The sequence below is a fragment of the Sorex araneus genome, chromosome 1, assembly GCF_027595985.1.
Source record: "Sorex araneus isolate mSorAra2 chromosome 1, mSorAra2.pri, whole genome shotgun sequence".
Classification (NCBI taxonomy): Eukaryota; Metazoa; Chordata; class Mammalia; order Eulipotyphla; family Soricidae; genus Sorex; species Sorex araneus.
Genome location: NC_073302.1, coordinates 71,861,683 through 71,881,309, shown reverse-complemented (window position 1 = coordinate 71,881,309; position 19,627 = coordinate 71,861,683). Strand labels below are relative to the sequence as shown.

Here is a 19,627-nt window from a genome sequence, read left to right as displayed (position 1 = left end):
CATTGAAAAAAGATGTATATTTATATGTTTTTGAACAGCATTTCACTCTTCTGTAGTCCGGGAAGCAGACTTTTTTTTTCTTAAGGTTGTCTCATTTGAAGAAAATGAATAATCCTTATCTTAGTGCCTAAATGAATTTTTGAGGGTTAAGTGAGACACGACATCATTTTGTAAACAGTAAAAGCCTGATAAAAATGCTAGAAGTCAGTGCTTTTGTTATGTCTGAGAGCACCAAGGGCCTTTTTTCCCATTAAGAACATTAAGAATGGAACTTTGAGTTACTATTTTGGTATGCTCACAGGTTTCCATTGCATTTTGTGCAAGTTCCTCCTAAGTAGCCAAGACTTATATTTACATAAGTGAGGGGAAAGAATCAGTATGTAGACAGATTACACTTTTGTTTAACTCAAGTATGTGAATTGTGCTCATTTTGGTCCCCTTACTTTGCTTTTTTTGCAGCATGTACAAATAGCGAAAGTACACTGAAGTCCATCATGAAGAAGAAAGATGGCATCAAAGACTCTAATGGAGCGAAGAAGAATCTTCAGTTTGTTGGCATCAATGGAGGGTAAGGAAAGACGGTGGTTCATACATGATCTGTCTGTCTCCTTTGCCTCCTGCTACTCACATCCTATTTCAAGGTGCCTACTCTGGAACGCTGCCACGTCTCAGCGATGGAAGAATCCCTCCTCAGGAAGGTGCTTTGGGCTTCTCCTCTCTTCCGCTGTCTTTAAGGATCTGGCATTCTTTAAAGGATACCTGGTGAAGCTGAGTGATTTACATCTTCTCTCTTCTTCTGATCTGGAAAAACAAAAGTCTTCAACCAAAGGAGCAGGCGGCAGGTTTCCTGTTGGACAACTGGTGCTTTCTTACCTCAGAACTCTCAGAATCAAAAAAGAGCCGAGAGCCGGGCTCCGGGAGCAATGTCGGTCATCCTCTCCTTTACCTGGGTCATCCCGTTAGCTCTTCCTGTTTTCACATGACATTGTAGGCTCTTTCACTGGAAGACTAACCCAGTCTTGCCATCCATCCTCCTCTTTCTAAATAGGATATTTAGTAGTTTTCTATTCCTTCCCTTCCTATTGGTCCAGATCAGTAGATAAGCCCGTTTGTCTCCCTACAACCAAGTCAATTAATTGTTTAATTGAGACATGGCAAGGGGAAGAAAGCAATGGTGCAGAGTGAGTTAAGATACTAGAAAGGATCAGGGGGATGAAGCCATAGAACAGTGGAGAGCACACTTGCCTTACACGCAGCTAACCTGTGTTCAGTCCCCGGCACCCTGTGTGGTCCCCTGAGCCCCGCCAGGTGTGATCCCTGAGCTCAGAGCCAGGAGAAAGCTCTGAGCACTGCCATCTGTGCACCCCCTGCCACCCTCAAAAGTAAAATAAAGAATCACAAAGATTTAACATAATGGTTTATTTATCAAACCTTTGATAAATAAACCTTATTTATTTATTTATTATCAAAAAGTTTATTTATTTATTTATCAAAAAGTTTATTTATCAAACCTTTGCAATTCTGTTAGTCAATGGGGTAAAGACAGTTTTAGAGGATGTGTGCCAGAGGAACTATGGTTACTTAAATAATCTGCTCACTCTGGGAAGTAATGGTGCATAACAGGAGGAATGGAGCCCAAAGATGAGTGACTGTAAACCCAGTTTCCATAAAGTCAGATTTTCCTCTCATTTTAACCCAAAGTTTTTCCTCTCAATCTAACCCTTAGATGCCTTGTTTTTTTTTCTTTTGCAAATGACATATGACACCAGTTGGTCACCCAGACACCTTTCTTAAGTCAACCCGTTTGGAACCACCAGACCTTTTCAGCAGACCTTACTCTGAACACTAGTGAATCTTCTGGAGACAGCAGCTTTACCTGGGTAGAAATTTCTGTCACTGGGTCTTTCCAGGCACACCTTGCATCTCCTGAAATCCCAATTGCCACCTAGGTACGAAACAACTTCCAGTGATGATTCCAGCTCCGAGGAAAGCTCTTCTTCCGAGTCAGATGACGAGTGTGGGGTCCTCGAGTCTCCTCCGGCGGAAGAGGAGGAGGAAGCGGAGGACGAAGACATTCGGGGAGTGGCAGAAGGGCGCCCTGGTGTTACGGTGGAAGGTTTCAAGTCCGCCAGGGTGGAAGATGAAGTGCAGGTTCACGACTGTGAACCTGAGAAGGTGGAAATCAGAGAGAGGTGTGGTACACTCCCCTGCCCTCCCCTCCCCTCCTTCACTAAATGTATTTTGGAAATAGAGTCACCATTTAGGATATTTTGCAGTTGTGTCTGTTTGCTTCATCACTCCAAAGGATGCTTGATTTGACCATGTCTCGGAGATGGGTACATCTTGTCCTGGGACTAAGAAACACAGGTGCATGAGGTGCTAGAGAGAAAGGCTTATGATCTAGTCACCTCTGGATTCAGTTTTCTTAACTCCATGCTGCCTGATTTGATCTGTGGGGCCACCATCCACAGAATCAAATAAATACCACTCGAGTTTCCATTGTTTACCTTATATTAATATTTCTATTAATTCACTTCCTTAGATTTACTTATAAGCAAAAACATAAGGGGTAGAAGAAAAAAATGTTAAGAAATTATTATTAAAGTAAAAGCAAGAAGGTATGCTCAATTTTGCATTATTTTTGAACTTTTCAAAATGCTCAGATTCTCATGTCTATTAAATCCATCATAGACGCAAATGCAACCAATGATACCATTAAAACTATTGCCCAATTGGTTAATTTTCAGTGGGCTCATATTTCCAATTCTTTTCCTTAGCACAGCGGGATAGGGCGTTTGCCTTGCATGCGGCAGACCTGGGTTCAATCCCTCTGTCCCTCTCGGAGAGCCCGGCAAGCTACCGAGAGTATCCCACCCGCACGGCAGAGCCTGGCAAGCTGCCTGTGGCGTATTAGATATGCCATAAACAGTAACAACAAGTCTCATAATGGAGACGGGACGACAGTGCTACAGTGCTACAGATTTACTTTATATTTAAGACATGCTAGAAATGTTTGTTACCAGCACATTTAAGGTTTCATATTTATTTTAACACTAGCCCTTTCCCTTGATACAGGTGTCATCCTGTAGTTAAGGATCATTGGTTGTGAGAGAAACAGATATTTTACTTTAAAAGATAATGTTTATTATAAAGAGGATGCACCTTACTCCATTGTATGTTGATACTGTGTTGCTTGTCGAGTGATAGCATCTCCACAAGAATTTACTTGCTGTGGCCAGAGAAATAGAATAGTGGATAAGGCACTTAGGCACTTACCTTGCGTAAGGCCAACCTAGGTTCAGTGTCTTTTGCTCCCCTGAACACCACCAGGAATGACCCCTGAGCACAGAGCCCGGAGTAAGCCCTGAGCACTGCCAGGTATGGCCCAAAGCCAAACAAACAAAAATTTGCAAATAAAGTATCAGATAAATATTCTAGTTGGCTAGAAAATAAACCTTAAAATGGAGTCAGTGTTTGTAAAATAAGAGAGGGCAGAACAGATGAAAATTATATCATGGTTTGTCACAATTTCAAGTATAAACAGAACATTTCTGTTTCTTAAAAAAATAATAACCTAGCTGTATTTAATTTGGCAAATAGAAGTTTAATTGCATTAACACAGGTGTTTTTAGTGTCTCACATATTTTCAAATGCCTCAAAATCTTGTATTTCTTTTTTTTCAAGCAGCTTTATTCTGAGAAAATTTATATACCATATGTCATCTGACGTTCAAATTTGTATTTTCATGTGAATTAGGCAAATACTTCCTCAGTTAGAAAATGTCAGTTCAGACTCATGAACTGGCCAGCAAATAGGTGGTAATTCAGACTGCTTCAGTCTCTGAAAAGTAAAAACATTTTTAAGTTGAGGGGCAGGGAGAGAGCATGAGGGTCAGGGCACTTGCCTGATGGAGCCCTGTCCCCAGCATGTAGCCCCCGAGCGCTGCTAGGGGTGGTCTGGGTGGTCCCCAATGCTCAGGGCCACAGTAGCACCTAGCATTGATCGGTCAGGAACCACAGGGAAGTGTCCCCTGAGTACCACTTGGGAGTCCCTTGGGAGTCCGCCCCCCAAAGAACAAAAGCAGCAAGATGAGCCCCCCCCAGAAGTCTTTAAATGTTATTGCAAAATATCATTAAAGCCGGGACCAAAGCAATAGCACCGTGCATAGGGCATTTGCCTTGCACGCAGCCACCCAGATTTGATCCTCGGCATCCCATATGGTCCCCCAAACACCTCCAGGAGTGACTCCTGAATACACAGCCAGGAGTAAACTCAAAAAAACAAAATTATAAAAGTCATTAAAGCCAAACCTTCATGAAAATCCCTGGCTGGAGCCATGGGCATGCTTTGGTGGCATCAGTACTCAGATGTCTGGGGGCTCTCGAGGTATATCATTCAACCAGACCTAGCAAGCTCAGCCTGAGGCTGCTTGTCTTTTAAAACAATTAAAGGGTCTGAGAATTTTTTTTTCTGTTTTAGAAAGTCTATTTGGAGGTGCTAATCATGATCTATCTCTCTCTATCTCTCTTTCTCTTTTTTTATCCCCTCCCCCTTTTAGGTATGAATTAAGTGAAAAGATGTTGTCTGCCTGCAACTTACTGAAAAATAATATCCATGATCCCAAAGCTTTGACCAGCAAAGACATGGTGAGTCCACCCTAAGGAGAGTCTATCCAAAGTGCCTGAGTGGTCACCACTGGACACGTTGCCCCAGGCTGCCCCTGACCTCTTCCTACCTACCTAGTGCCCACCAGACTATTTCTAACATCTGTGGGTAGGAGGGAGCAGTGTGCACTGCCTGTTGTTTGCATTGCCCTGTGAACATTCTCCTCGGACCCAACTTGGGATGTCCTTGTCACACCCTGTGCTTTTCGTGGAGCAGAGGACATTTGAGGAGGAAGGGCTAATTGCAGTTGTTGGTCACCCTTCTGTGTGTTCGGCCACTGCTTACAGCACCTTGTGATCCAGGGAGCAGAATCCGCATTTGACGTTAGCATGCGATGTTAAAAGAAACTTATCTGGGCGGAGGTCAACATTCCTTTCGATTATGAAGCTGTGTATTATGTTCTGATGTGGAATGCAGGCAGACACTATTTTTAAATGTGGAGAGGACTGTCCTTGTCATTTTCTCGAAGTTTGAGAGATTCAGAAGCAAACAGAAAGAGAGAGAGAGGGTGGGGGGTGATGGTTTTCTGAGCGAGAAAATGACACAGCTCAGGACAGAGCAGTATTTCTGTGGCAGTGGCAGGTCGAATGTTCCTCTCCCGTGCACTGCTGAAGTTTTGCTCTGTGGCTTCTTTCACAGCTAGAACCAGCTTCTGGATGATGACCGTGTGTGCCAAGAAGCAGCAGCTTCTCGAGTTAATCGAGATGGCACCATGCTTTTGGGTTTTTGCACCATAACAAGAGATTTGCTTTACTTTCATGCCACATAAAGTCAGCAGCTAGTGAGAAAGTTGGTTTACAGGCCCCCATAATTACAGGGCTCTGAGGTCAAAATGCAAGGACTGAAATGGATGGAAGGACTTTCTCTCACCCTGCAGAGAGCAACTGTTTTCCTTTTGTAGAGCAAACACTATGCGAAGAGTGTTTGGTGCTGGCGGCCATGGCAGGAGACGCACGTGGGGGCACGGCCACCGTCCTCCAGGGCCCGCCTGCTCCCTGCAGGCCCCTGGCCCTGGTGCAGCCACTGCTGAGCACTGTGCCTGGATTTTACCTGCCTTGAGTCCAGCTCCTTGTCTTGGTTTATCACCTTACTCTGTGTGCCATATTTTTTGAAATTATGCTATCTTCATATATTTATTATTGCTATGGAAACCTGCAACTGAGCCAACTGTTCTTGATACTCCATCAGTGAGCCGAGAAAGGAGCAGGGTAGTGATGTTTACAGAGGAAGCACTAAATAAAACTCCTGGTCTCGGAGGAGCATAGAATTACATATTGAACTCGATCCATATAAACCAAATGCCTGCCTCTACCTTGGTCACAAATAGGAAAACCATGGACTGTCACTGCACTGTCACTGTTCCCCCGAGGTTTAAACTGAATTTACAGTTTCAAAAGGCTGTAGGTGCCTAGATTTTGCGTTCTCTTTCAACATTTAAAAAATATCATATGACGTGTTCTTAGGGGAGGGTGTAGCATTTCTGCAGCCCTATGTGACCAGCCCTTTTATCAGGTGTATACGGACTGGAGCGATAGCACAGTGGGTAGGGCGTTTGCCTTGCACGAGGTGGACCTGGGTTCGATTCCTCCGCCCCTCTCGGAGAGCCCAGCAAGCTACCGAGAGTATTTCGCCCACACAGCAGAGCCTGGCAAGCTACCCGTGGTGTATTGGATATGCCAAACACAGTAACAAGTCTCACAAATGGAGACATTACTGATGCCCACTCCAGCAAATCGATGAACAACGGGATGAGAGTAACAATGCTACAGTGCTACACCAATTCAGCATATTTTTGTTGTTGCAGTTGGATTAGACTGGACTGGGAGAGAGTGTTGGATGTGCTATGTTGGGAGTGGTGGTAGATGTGGAAGCACAATGCGGGGCTGCCCAGCTCATCTTTTGTAGCAGTGATGGGGTTATTACAGTGCGATGTCATTTCTTTTCTGGGCGAAAGTTCCAGGGAGAGAAATTTGAGTATGTAAAAGTAGAAGAGAAAAAATGAAATTAATTTTCTCCTGGCCACAATACTTTTCATCACGCAAACTGAAATATGACAGATTTGGTTAAAATTACTGAAGATTTAGTAGCTGACAAGCTGAAATCCTTCTAATTCCAATCCCACCTTTTCTATTGAAAGAGGATTGTGTTTTGTGTTTTGATATTTTTTACCTCCTCTTTATCCCTCTCTTGGATCCTTTTTATTTTTTTAACTTTTTAAGAATAAGCAAACACAAATAAAGAGTGTGCTCCTATCAAAGCTAACCTGCAAGTCAGGCTGGAACAATAATACAGCAGATAAGGTGCTTGCCTTGCACTTGGCCAACTTGGATTCAATACCCAACACCCCATATGGTCCATGAGCCCAGCCAGCAGTGAACTCTGAGCACAGAGCCAGGGAGTAAGCCCTGAGCAGTAGTGGGTGTGGCCACAAAACCAAAAAATAATAATAATAAAATGGACCCATGGTAGAAAATGAGAGCTATCCTTGTCACTAGCATTGAACTTGATGGCAGTCCAAGTTTGACCCGATGATCGTATTTGGAACAAGAGTGGGAATTTGTATAATCTCCAGGCAGCTAGGGAAGCCCGGACAGCTCTCCCCCTCACTGCCTGGGTTCAGGTGGTCTCGGACCACTTGCCCAGCCTGGACAGCCCCGTGCCATGGGGCAGACAGAGGAGGGAACAAGGGCCAAGCCAGTTGGTTGATCAGTTGCTGTTTATTCCATTCTCCCCACGCGCCTGTTCTAGTATCTCTGAGCCCCCCATTCTAGTCTCACACTGCCCCTCATTGCCGGCGCCTCCTGTCTCTCCCGGTCATCTCTCCATGCTCCATCTTGCTGCCCTGCTCTCTCTCTTCTCCCCTCCAACTCTCTCATCTCTCTCCAACTCCCTCGCACTCGGGGTAGATGCTACACCCAGTCCAATAGCAAAATCAACATAAGAAAGCCCTTCTGACAGCCCATCAGGCTCAAGGGGGGAAGTACCACCTAGGGGTGTTCCTCTTCTCCTTAGTCCTATAACCTAATCAATATCTTAATTAACATCTTAATGTTACTTATTTTTATATGGACACAGAGATACATTGAGGCTTATAGGGTGGCTCTCCTGGGAACATCTTGCCACAGACTCAGACTACAGTGCTCAAGCAAAATTAATCTTTCCAAACCCTAGCAGGGTCCTAATTCAGTTGCTGCTTTTTGGATCATGACAGCATTTGTCCATGACCAAGCTCTTAACTTACAGTTAAGCATTACAGCACTTTGGCCAGGCCCATTTCAATGCCAGGGTAGCACATAGCTCACGGCTTGCCCTGGGTCCATCCAGTCCCTCATCGGGACCCTGCTTTTGGAAGTAAGGGCAACTTAGGCATAAGTCAAGAGAACAGGTTCCCAAGAGGTAAATATCATTGAGAGTCAATTAACTCCCAAGTTACACAAGCGTAGCATTAACTGTCTTCTTGTGCCCATACAAAAAGAACATTGCTCTGAATTAACTATGCAAAGGACTTAAGAAGAAGAGAAAAACAATATTTACAAGTTAACAGAGCACAAAGAAAGAAGTTACAAATGAACACAGAGGAATAGGAGCACTGAGATGGGAGTAACCCAGTAAATCTAAGCTCCCTGCAGCAAGGCAGAAAGGAGAAACCAATGTTCTCCTGCAGGAATTGGAGAGGGAGGTACATTCTGGCTATGGTCTCCTCACCACATGTCATGGGCGGTCGCAAGGAGTTGGAGCTGGTCAGGACAGGAAGGATGCAGCATATTAAAGTGGTTTAATTCATCTCTTCTGATTACTATGAAAGTCAACGGCAAGCCTAGCATACTGCATATGGTGATAGCTCAGTAACCAGTGGAGCCAGGCCTTAGTGCTTCGCATGTGTAGCCTCATTTGCCCCTAGCCAATATACTAGGAACAGAGGAACAGAATGTCCTACGAGTCTCCCTGGTCTGGTTTTATTTTCTTTTTTTTCAATGGGGGGGTTTCAGGCCCCACCCGGTGGTCCTCTGGGGTTACTCCTGGCTCTGCACTCGGGAATTACTGCTGACAGTGCTTGGGAGACCATCTGGGATGTCGGGGATTGAACCTGACTCGGCCGAGTACAAGGTCAACGCACTGCTGGCTGTGCTGTCACTCTGGCCCTGAGTCTCCCTGTGTTTGCAGATGAGGAAACCAAGACACGGAACTCCCAGCTGGTTGAGCTCCTAACTCAGTCAGAATCTGAACCTCTCTGGGCTGGTAGGGTGCTCAGTGGCCTCCTTCATAGAAGTCAAGCATGTCTGTGATGTCGAATCAGGATTGGGGGTCAGAGAGACAGGGTTAGGGCACTTGCCTTGCATGTGGCTGACCTGGGTTTGATCCCTGGCCACACAGGTGATCCCCAAATACCACTAGGAGTGGCCTCTGAGCAAGGCTGCAAGTGACACCAAGCCATCTATTTGTCAATTACAGTAAGGCTCACCAGGACTGTTCCGGTCTGGGGTTCAGGTTTCGTGAGCTGCTTCTGAGTTCGATTCTAGCTGCATGTGTTTCTGACTCTCCGGAGGCCTGGTGTGTGGGGGGCTTTTAGCTTAGGGTCTCAGAAACGTCCAGAAACAAGAGGAACTGATGGCCATTCCATCGGTGGATTTTTTTTTCTTTCTGCAGCGGTTCTGCCTGAACACCCTCCAGCACGAGTGGTTCCGAGTGTCCAGTCAGAAGTCGGCGGTGCCGGCCATGGTGGGGGACTACATCGCCGCATTCGAGGCCATCTCACCCGACGTCCTACGCCACATCATCAACATGGCCGACGGCAACGGCAACACAGCCCTCCACTACAGCGTGTCACACTCCAACTTCGAGATCGTGAAGCTGCTCCTGGACGCGGGTACGTCGGCCTCCAGGCGCTGGCCAGCCCCCTTCTCGGCCCCGTGGGTCGCTCCTAGGAGACTATTTCAGCAGAGCGGGGGGACATGGTCCCAGCTCTGTGGGTGAAAGGCCCTCGGTAGCCCCATCCTGCTCTCGGGGCTGCCGCATCTGAGCCAGGTTGGGAGCCTGGTCATCTCCCTGACCCACATTCCTCCCACCTGAGTCATGTGGGCTTGGTTGGCGGGTGCTCTCGGGAGGTGGGTGCGGTCCCCAGGCTGCGTCCTGGCTTGGCTGCCTGCAGGCTGCTCTGGGGCCTGGCTCCACCTGCCTTCCAGAAGCGTCTAGTTAGCTGGGACAGAGCAAAGCCATCTCCCCACAGCGGGGTAGGCCTGGCACTGGAATCAACAGAGCAGAGGAAGTGTTATACTTACCTAAACCATCCAAATGAAAGCAGTGAAAATTCTATTTTTGTAGTTGTTTTTTTTTTGGGGGGGTGGCTGTTTTTTAGTTTGTGGGCCACATCTGGTGGTGCTCAGGGGTTACTCCTGGCTCTGTGCTCAGAAATTACTCCTGGCAGTGCTCAGGAGACCATACAGGATGCTTGGGATCGAACCCGGGTTGACTGCATGCAAGGCAAGCGCCCCACCCACTAGGCGCAGTGAAAATTCTTGGTGGTGGTTGGAACCTTCCACACCAGCCAGAGGGTGTAGGAAAGCTGCAAGGAGGGAGAAGAACACAAAAGGGCCCCTTGAGGAAGGGGAAGCATTGGGCTCCTCCAGCAGAACAGGCCAGTGGTACCTCTGTTCCTCAGATCACAACGGCTTTTCATTTGGTTTGGTTTGGGGACCACACCAGCAGTGCTCAAGGCTCACTCCTGCTCTGTGCTCAGGGATCATTCCCAGCAGGATAGGGGTACCATATGCGGTGCCAAGGATTGAACTTGGGTTGGCTGCATGCAGGATAAACACCTTACCCACTGTCTTGTCTCTCTAATCCATTTTTATCTCTAACCTGTGGCCAGGTAGAACCTAGTCTGACTAGGACCTCCTCTAACTAATGCCCGACTTACAACATGCAGCAACATCGTCCAGCTCTCCCTCACTGTCTCCCAACTAGTAAACTCTTTCAATGCTGTTTTGGTACCAGCCAAGCCAACTGAAGCCTTTTGTTTTTTCCCTTCTCAGTTTGCTTAAGCTTAGAGGCCAAGTTAGAATCAATGTTCTTCCATCTTACGAAGAAAGAATTCCAGTCCTCTCTCCCTTCAGACTCCCCAGACTATACACAGAGCTTGTGACATATTGTCAGCCCCAGAAAGTGTTCGAATGGATCAGCAGCTAATGCATGGGGAAGCTCAAACGAGATTGCAGTAAAGCTCCCAAAAAGTCACAATTTCTTCCACCCTTGGAAAATCTGAGTGGGTACAGTGTGCTGGTAAAATAAATGATTTTAACTCCGTTGTTGGATGCCGTGGTCAAACACTTTTCCTGGACTCATTTAGCTCTCGCTCAGCTGCCATAGCTCACAGATGCCACTGAGCCCCAGTAGCCTGGCACTACCTGGCCTTGGGCACTAGGCACAGCCAGTTCCATGGGGTGTGACCCCAGAGGATGTGCTCAACTGTGAACGCCTGTGCCCGGAGTATGCAGCTGTCTGGGAACCCGGGAGTATCTCCCGCTCCCTCCCCCCACCTCAGAGGGAAACAAGCTCAGCCTGGGTTCAGGACAGCTTCCCGGCCGCCCTCGAGCCTTCCATTTATTAGACTGCACTGAGAGAAGTTAGAGGCATCCGGGGGTCATTCAGCCCCAGAAGAGTCCTTAGCCGCAGGACACACAGAGGTCTAGTTGATGGGTCTGGTTCCCTGGCAATTCCTTAGAGACCTACTGTGTTTGCTGTCAGAACGGAAGCCCCCAGAGCTAGGTGTTGTGAGATTGGAATTCTTGTCTGAGGGCACCAACCACATCAGAGGAGCAAATTCAGGGTCTAAGAATGGGACTCTGTGTGTGTGTGTGTGTGTGTGTGTGTGTGTGTGTGTGTGTGTGTGTGTGTGTGTGACACTCTATTCCATGTCCCATGATCTCTACATGAGGCTCACAAATCCTTTCCAATGTAGTGCTCACTGCTGTCTTCCTTCCAAAGCCCTGGTCTCCCAGATGCCACCCAACACGCTAATGCCGGCCTGTGCCAGGGGTGGCTCTCATGTGACTGTGGTTTAATGAACACAGACTATAGTGCCAGCACCAACATGTAAATGCCAGGGTCCCACTTTCAGTTTATTCTTCAAAATAGTCTGACTTGGAGCAGACCTCCACGGTTTTTCAGTCCAGCCCCCATGGGGTGCTGGCAGATGAGAACCGCTATGGAAACTCGCTGCTGCGTTCCACCCACTTTCCTCTGGGATGAGGACTTTTTTCCCATTTCCCTCCAAGTCAGTCCGGGCCCTTGATGCCTTTCCACCGTTCTCTCCCTGACTCCCTGCCTTCATCCCCCGGGGCAGGACCTGTGATCATCAGGCACCCAGCAGAGACGCCTTTGCAGTGACTGTAACCGTGTCCTTGCAGATGTGTGCAACGTGGACCACCAGAACAAGGCCGGCTACACGCCCATCATGCTGGCCGCCCTCGCCGCCGTGGAAGCAGAGAAGGACATGCGGGTGGTGGAGGAGCTCTTCGGCTGCGGGGACGTGAACGCCAAGGCCAGCCAGGTGAGCGCTGCTTCGCACGCGCATGCGTGCCCGCTCCAGGGGTCAGCCTGCATGGCACCAGGATGTCCCCCACCCATCCGCCAGTGACAGTGGCTTCCTGAGCACTGCCAGTTTGTCATGCCATCATTTCCAGCTCGAGGGTCTGCTGAGTTCAGAGCTGAACTCGCAACACCTTGCAAACTTCCCGTCTCCTTGCTCTGTCCCTGGTCGTCCCAGTAGAGGACCTCAGGCCTTGTCACCTTAGGGGCTTCCTCAGCTCGTGGCCCACAAGTCCCCACGGGTCCACCTCACGCCCGCTGCGGTTCCCGTCTGCAGGCAGGACAGACGGCCCTCATGCTGGCCGTCAGTCACGGGCGCATCGACATGGTGAAGGGCCTGCTGGCGTGTGGGGCCGACGTCAACACCCAGGACGACGAGGGCTCCACCGCCCTGATGTGCGCCAGCGAGCACGGCCACGTGGAGATCGTCAAGCTGCTGTTGGCACAGCCAGGCTGTAATGGCCACCTCGAGGACAACGTGAGTGCCGCCCGGGCCTCCGCCAGCTGCTGGGGGCGAGGGACGGGGGGCAGCCAACAGGGCACTTGATGCAGCAGACAGATTCTCTATGACTGTCCCTGGGCACCCTGGGGTGTGGCCCCAAAAGAGAGGGAGAGGGAGGGAGGTTAATGGGCTTCACCTCAGAGCCCATTAAGAGAAGAAAGTGATGAGCATCAGAATACAAAAGGTACAGAACCCAGTTTATTTCTGGCGAGTTCTAGAAGAGAAGGGCAGGGTCTGGGCCACTTGTCTGTGGTCCTCGTGATTCCACACAGAAGCTGGTGGCTCCTTTGGTAGAGAATAGCCAGGGGCTGGAGCGATAGCACAGCAGGTAGGGCGTTTGCCTTGCACACGGCCGAACCCGGGTTCGAATCCCAGCATCCCATATGGTCCCCCGAGCACCACCAGGAGTAATTCCTGAGTGCAGAGCCACGAGTAACGCCTGTGCATCGCCAGGTATGGCCCAAAAAAGGAAAAAAAATAGCCAGCCAATACAGTGGGCACTTTCCCTGTGGCAAAACCAGGGCAGCAGGGACCCCTTCACCTACCCAGTCGAGGCAGAAGTGGGCTCGGTTCTGTCGTTGAAGGTTTTCCTTCTCTGTGAAGCACCAGTTGGACCAGAGTTTCCCCCGGTTCAGAGCACCAGGGGCCAGAGAGATAGTACAGCCAGGACGCTTGCCTTGCACAAGGCTGACCCGGGTTCACACATAGCACTTCTGGTAGTGCTGTAGTGCCCTGAGCCCACCAGGAGTGATCCCTGAGCGCAGAGCTAGGAGTAAGCCCTGAGCACAGCCAGGTGTGACCTAACAGGAAAAAAAAAAAAAACTCAAAACACTCAAAAAGGTAATAGGAAAACATCCCCTTTGCCCTGGACTGGTCCCTGCAGGAAAGGCCATCAGGCTGAGCAGGTGCTCTCTGTCCCCCAGGGGCACTGCACCCAAAACCCTGAACTTCCCCTAGGGCAGGGCAATGGTCTGCAGCTGCTGCTCCTCAAGAAAGGCCCTTGTGTCTTACCTTGTTTGCTTGTTTGTGTTTCACAGCCAGGAGCAGCAGTAAGAAGCCCTGGGGGTGCAGTGATTTGCAGAAACGCTGCTCAGCCTTCTGCTCCTTTAAGGAGGAGAAGGTGCCCGGGATGCAGTTTGGGGACAAGGCCCCGAGCATCCAGCACACGCCGGCACCAGCCCACAGACCCACCGGGCAGCCAGTGGTGCTTTTCGGTACCTGGGTGCTCCTGAACACCCGCAGTGGCCAGGGTGTCAGCATTGACTGGAAAATGTTTCTTTCCAGTGTCTGGTGCTTCCCCTCAGGTTTTGCTGAGCTCTGCAGGTCCTCAGGATTCTGTGCAAACACACACACGCATGTATGCACACACACACACACACACACATCTTCATTTGAGCATTTTCCTGGGAGCTCAGGGTTGGGGGCTCACCTCCCTCCCCAGAAGTCGAGTCAGGAGAATGCCGGCAGGTTTCATGTCAGAATACACAACATGGCACTTGCCTGCCCATTCTGACTCTGAGCCTATTTCTCAGTAGAGGAGGTGGCCCAGGGGGGCACGGTGGGACCTGGGATTTGCTCCCCCGCACCACCATGAGTGCCACTGTTGGCCTTATGTCCAGACTATCAGACCCGCAGCTGGGCAGGGAGTTGTCAGCAGCGGCTCACCCCCAGGTCCCAGCAGTGCTTCTCAGAACGCACTAGCGTTCCATGGTCACGGCTGCAGCCTGTCTTCTCCAGCCCCTCCTGGGGGCGCAGCGCTTGGCTGGTTTCTTCAGGGCAGCCTCACCTGTGGCAGGCCCAGGGCAACAGGGACCCCCTCTCCTACCCAGTCGAGGCAGAGACGAAGAAACGGGGTGATCTTTTCTGGACCGTGCCCTCGGGGTGCGGGCAGGACGTGGCCGCATCTCTCGTGGCGTCCCTCAGGCTTGGTACCCAGGAGAGTCCCCATAGGACTGACACCCTTCGGGGGCTGGCTCCGGCCATCCAAAGGCCCAGCTCAGCGTGTCCCCTCCTGCAGGACGGCAGCACGGCGCTCTCCATCGCCCTGGAGGCCGGACACAAGGACATCGCGGTGCTCCTGTACGCCCACGTCAACTTCGCCAAGGCCTCCTCTCCGGTCAGTACCCTGCGTTTGGCGTCTGTGAGCAGCCCGAGGCCACCCAGGGAGCCCCTTGTCCCGGGACTCACAGGGGGCGCGGGTTCCATGGTGAAAATGGACGTGTTCGCCTGCCTCTTAGCCTTTTTTGCCCCAAGCCCACTGAGGCGGGGCCCGCCTTGTCCCTGGGAGCCTTGATAGTCTCACAGCTCATGTGAAAGATTTCACTCCGGCCACCGCTGTCCAGATGGCAGTGCACGTCGCTGTGTGGAGGGTGACAGCGGCAGGTTGCAAGCTGCTGGGGCAGAGGACAGCGCGACCTGAGATCACTCACTAACGTAGTTCTTTTCCGTCTTCTCTCAGGGCACCCCGAGACTGGGAAGAAAGACTTCTCCCGGCCCCACCCACCGAGGTTCATTTGACTGATTCTGTGCAAATAGCCAGCCCCGAACAGGCCACCGTGAAGCTGCTAATCATTCCTGTGGGGTGACAGCTACTGAATGTATATGTTTGTGCCTGAGCTCACCAGCACACAGCAGCTGGCGGGACGTCGAGCCAGCGAGAGATGGTGGGGGTCAGGCCGCGTCACCTCCCTCGGGCCCACCTCCCGCTGTGTGGGACACACTTGACTCCAGGCTCCGTCGCATCTCCGGCCCTCAAGAGAGGACAGCAGGAGGGCTGGAGACATGACCCGAGCCAGGCAGGTGGGCGGCGCCAGCGCTTCTTCTGCCCAGACACGTCAAGTCTCACTGGCCTGGTGGTCACGACATCTCCACACATATTTCCCTGATTCTGTGGAACCATTGGAAAGCGCAAAAAATCCCACTCCTGACTGGATTGGTTGGGTTTTCTTCTCCTTTTGTCTTTATTATTTTAAGGTAAGAATGTGGTCACGACTTGGTGATCAGTTACTTAGGCCTGGGCCGGTAGGTTTCTGGTGTAAAAATAAAAGATGGAACTCTCAAAAAGAATAAAACTCAAAAGAGGAAATATTTTTTTCAGCTAGGTCTTTTTTAGCTGGATGTACTATATGGCTTTTTCCTTAAGAAGTACCTATGTACAATTGACACAGTATTTTCAACTTTTGTATTCCATAGTAATTAAAGACATGAAGAACTACATGTAACATTATTGTGTTTTTATTCACAATTGCACAGCTCTGTATTGAATGATAAAGGCTGGAACTGTATTAGAGGAATTGGCTTGGCGTGTGCGTCTAGAGGAATATAGTGCCGGCGTTCTCTCTGTATTTATGGACTCCTTCATACCATGTCACATTTACTTTGGTCTTTTGTGTATTTAAATGTTTGAAGTGCCTTAGACTCTTGCCATATTTGCAAAATAAAATTTCATTAAGCTCTCTTGCTTGTCCTCTTCCATCTCTGACGCTGTCTGCCAGGGCCTGTTGACTGACTGTGGTGGCAGCAGTGATGGATGGACTGTGGGGGAGGGGCCGTGGGGGCCGCTGGGGCAGGGGTGGCTCGGAGCACTCAGCCCTAACTCCCCAGTTCCGCTCACCGGGCTTGCACCTTAGCAGACAGTTCATCAGACAGGCACTTGGCAGGGGCTGGGGGGGGGGGGGGGCGGTAGATTGTCCCAAGTGTGTTTCCATGGGCCCGCCCAGTAAGCAGGGTTGTTGCTGGAGCAGTCCTTCGTTTCGACTGCGCAGCTGCTGTGTGGCTGGTGCTCTCCCTTATCGATATGTCGATAAGGGAGAGGAGCCCAGAGCACCTGCACCTGTTTCCACACAGTCTCCTCTTTTCTTTGTGTGTGGGGGAGGGCGGAGGTGTTGGGGCCACAACCGGCAATGCTCAGGGATCATTCCCAGGGGGGTTGGGGGACCATATGGGGTGATGGGAATCGAGTCCAGGTCAGTTGTATGTGAAGCAGGTACCCTACCTGCTGTACTATGGATCACCCCCACCTCCCATGTCTTTTTTTTTTTTTTAATGACAGAGAAGTGGGTCTATTTTCTCTAAATGAAGAAGCCTGGCAGCCCAGATGCAAAAATCTGTGTCAGGACACCATTTTGGCAAATTTTCATTTGGGGTCACATGCAGCATGTGCTCAGGTCTTACTCTGACTTGTGCTCAGGGATCTCTCGTGGCGGGATGTGAGAAGTCACGTGTGGTGCCAGGGAATGAAGCCAGGCCGGCTCCCTGCCCGCCAAGCCCCCGACCCCAGTACGATCTCTCCAGCTTTGGATAAAGTTCAACTCACATCCATTTGCAAGAACCAGGTGCACTGGAAAAATAGCACTGAAGTTTCTTCAATCTTCTTTGCTTCTGTTTTCCTTTTTGCACATGTGTTCATTATTGATCCTGAGAAGAGGCCGGGGGTTAGATTGTCCCAAGTGTGTTTCCATAGGACCGCCCCAATAAGCCTGTTGACTGGGCTTGGAGGTTGGGTCTTGGAGGAGCTGGGAAGAGCAGGTGGGGACACCGGCCTCGCTTGCCTGCTCCTGCATCCTGGCTCCGGGGAGGAAGATCTTCACCATCCTCTCCCCCACCTTCACCTCCTATGTACACACCTGTGAGCCTGAGAAGCCAGGCTGGGGCCAGGCTGCCACCCGCCCCTGCTGCTCCTGGTGCTGGAGGCACTGTGGGCAGGACAGTGCTAGGAGCCCCTGGGTGGCCGCCATCAGGATCTACATCCTGCACAAGTCCCCTGCAGTGAATGTGCCGGTGAAGGCACGGCATGAGCTAGGCCTTCTCACCTTCCCTGCCAACTCCAAGGCGGGGCAGGGCGGGGATTGGGCATCAGCAGAAGCAAATGAGTTCCCAAGCCCATGAGGAAAATCCAGTTCATGAAGATGCGCCCCAAAACAACCCCCAGAAATCCTGGGGAGGCCAAGAAGCAAGACTCCTAGGGGACCAGCAAGGCCAAGAATCTTCCAAGGCCAGACCAAGAGAGACCCCAGAAAACCAGAAGAGGACAAGACAGCTCACCCCAAATTCAATGCAGCCAAGCACAAGGTCCCAAAAGGACTAGCGGGCTGGAGCAATAGCACAGCGGGTAGGGTATTTGCCTTGCATGCTGCTGACCCGGGTTCGATCCCCAGCATCCCATATGGTCCCCTGAGCACTGCTAGGGGTAATTCCTGAGTGCAGAGCCAGGAGGAACCCTGAGCATCACCAGGTATGACCAAAAAAAGAAAAAAAAAAAAAAGGGCTATTGAGACCAAAAATGGACCTTTTCAGTCCAACCCAGGACAGGTGGCATGTGGGTCCCGGAAACCAGGAGAGGTGAGGGCAGCTTGGTCCAAACCACGCACAATCAAGAAGTCCCCCGACCCCACAAAGGTTGCTAGACCAAGGGCCCCAAGGCAAGGAAGGCCCCTCCCAGCGGGAAGTCAAAGACCAAAGCAGAGGAAGCAAGTGGAGAGCCTGGGCTCAAAACACCGTCAGCAAGAGGGAGGATGAGAAACCTGGCAGCCCAAGTGCAAACACCTGTGTCTCCCCTGCCCCTCTGCGGGGCCCCAGGCCCGACGGAGACTAGTGGGACGAAGGAGGGCTGGTGTGAGGCCGGAACCCAAGGGCAGTGCAACCCAGGTGAGGGGCCTGCAGCCCTGGCCATGAAGAGGTTGGACACAAGACCCAAGGCCTTGACATCCACAGCAGTGGGTAGGAAGGCGAAGCCAAGAGCCTGAGGCCAGGTGGGAGAGAGAGAGAGAGTGATTCTGCTTAGTTTTTATTCCCCGTGTACCACCACTGGTTCACTAGAACCTGCTTATCAGCAAAGGTGCTTCTCTCTCTCTCTCTCTCTCTCTCTCTCTCTCTCTCTCTCTCTCTCTCTCACACACACACACACACACACAGAGTACTGTGGACAGTTCAGGCCACACGGGGACACGCACACATACTCTCCACCCTAGTCCTGGGGTGTCCCACCAGAGAGCTGACCTCTGCTGGACCGTGAGGGTCACACCTTCCTGACGCCACTCCAGCCCTTTCTTCTCCTCTCAAGACAGATGTACTGGTCTGTAACTGGGACTCAATTTCCATTCAGATCAGTATTCAGGCCCAGGTTCCCTCAGACCTCAAATAACACGATAAATTCAGGCTGAACAGTGCTTGTTTCTGAAGAAAAGTGGCCCCTGAGTTTTCTGCCCCTTCGTGGTAACACGCTGTTTGAGCAAGAAGGGTGGCAGGTATCTCAGGGGGCCTGTGGGCCTGGAGAGCTTCTTTATTCCATTTGAGAAAGAAAAGCACAAAAATTGTCCACACGTGAGGAGATGGATTCCTGCCCCTGTGTCCCACCTTTTCAGACTTCTGGTGCTATATTCTGAAAAAGGCAACACTGTATGTTTTACCAGGGAGGGAGGAAGCACTCACTCAACATGCATCTGACTTGCGTCTGGGTAACTTCAGCTGACTTGCGCTGTGTTTGCTCTTTGAACACTGGGCGCAGGGAATTCTTTTCATCTCGAATCTTGGCACACTCTATACACAAGCCTGGCTCTCCCCCACGTGGTGCTGCTTTGATTGATCCGAACACAAGTCCATAACGGGTTGGGCAAAGTCCCCAAGTGGGGCTGGCACAGGGCTGGAGACTCCTGGTTTTATTTTCGTGCTTAAATGAATAGAAGGGTTAGCCGATGCTGAAGACTGGAATCCAATGGGGGGCTTTGCGATTTGAATGTGATAAAAGCGAAATGTCACTTGTCCTGCCACCAATAGGACACAATGGTCAAGGACTGTGGAGGTGACTCAAAGGACTAGAGCACCTGGTTTGCATGTGGGACCCAAGATTCCACCCTGGTACCACGCCGTAGCCTG

General features: G+C 50.5%; 1 protein-coding gene across 5 annotated transcripts in view; it reads left to right on the top strand.

The window, feature by feature from the left end:
* Positions 1-16,210, top strand: part of KANK1 (KN motif and ankyrin repeat domains 1) — a 229,613-nt gene extending 213,403 nt beyond the window's left edge. For 4 of the 5 annotated variants that reach the window (XM_055118412.1, XM_055118410.1, XM_055118421.1 and 1 more), the window contains 8 exons: positions 460-568; positions 1,950-2,192; positions 4,559-4,646; positions 9,313-9,532; positions 12,072-12,214; positions 12,530-12,730; positions 14,772-14,870; positions 15,213-16,210. In XM_055118412.1, the coding sequence (XP_054974387.1) occupies positions 460-568; positions 1,950-2,192; positions 4,559-4,646; positions 9,313-9,532; positions 12,072-12,214; positions 12,530-12,730; positions 14,772-14,870; positions 15,213-15,275 (1,166 nt within the window). In that variant the 3' untranslated portion in view covers positions 15,276-16,210. The remainder of the gene's footprint in view (positions 1-459; positions 569-1,949; positions 2,193-4,558; positions 4,647-9,312; positions 9,533-12,071; positions 12,215-12,529; positions 12,731-14,771; positions 14,871-15,212) is intronic. The other variant, XM_055118415.1, reaches the window with a different exon arrangement.
* The last annotated feature ends 3,417 nt before the right edge of the window (positions 16,211-19,627 follow it).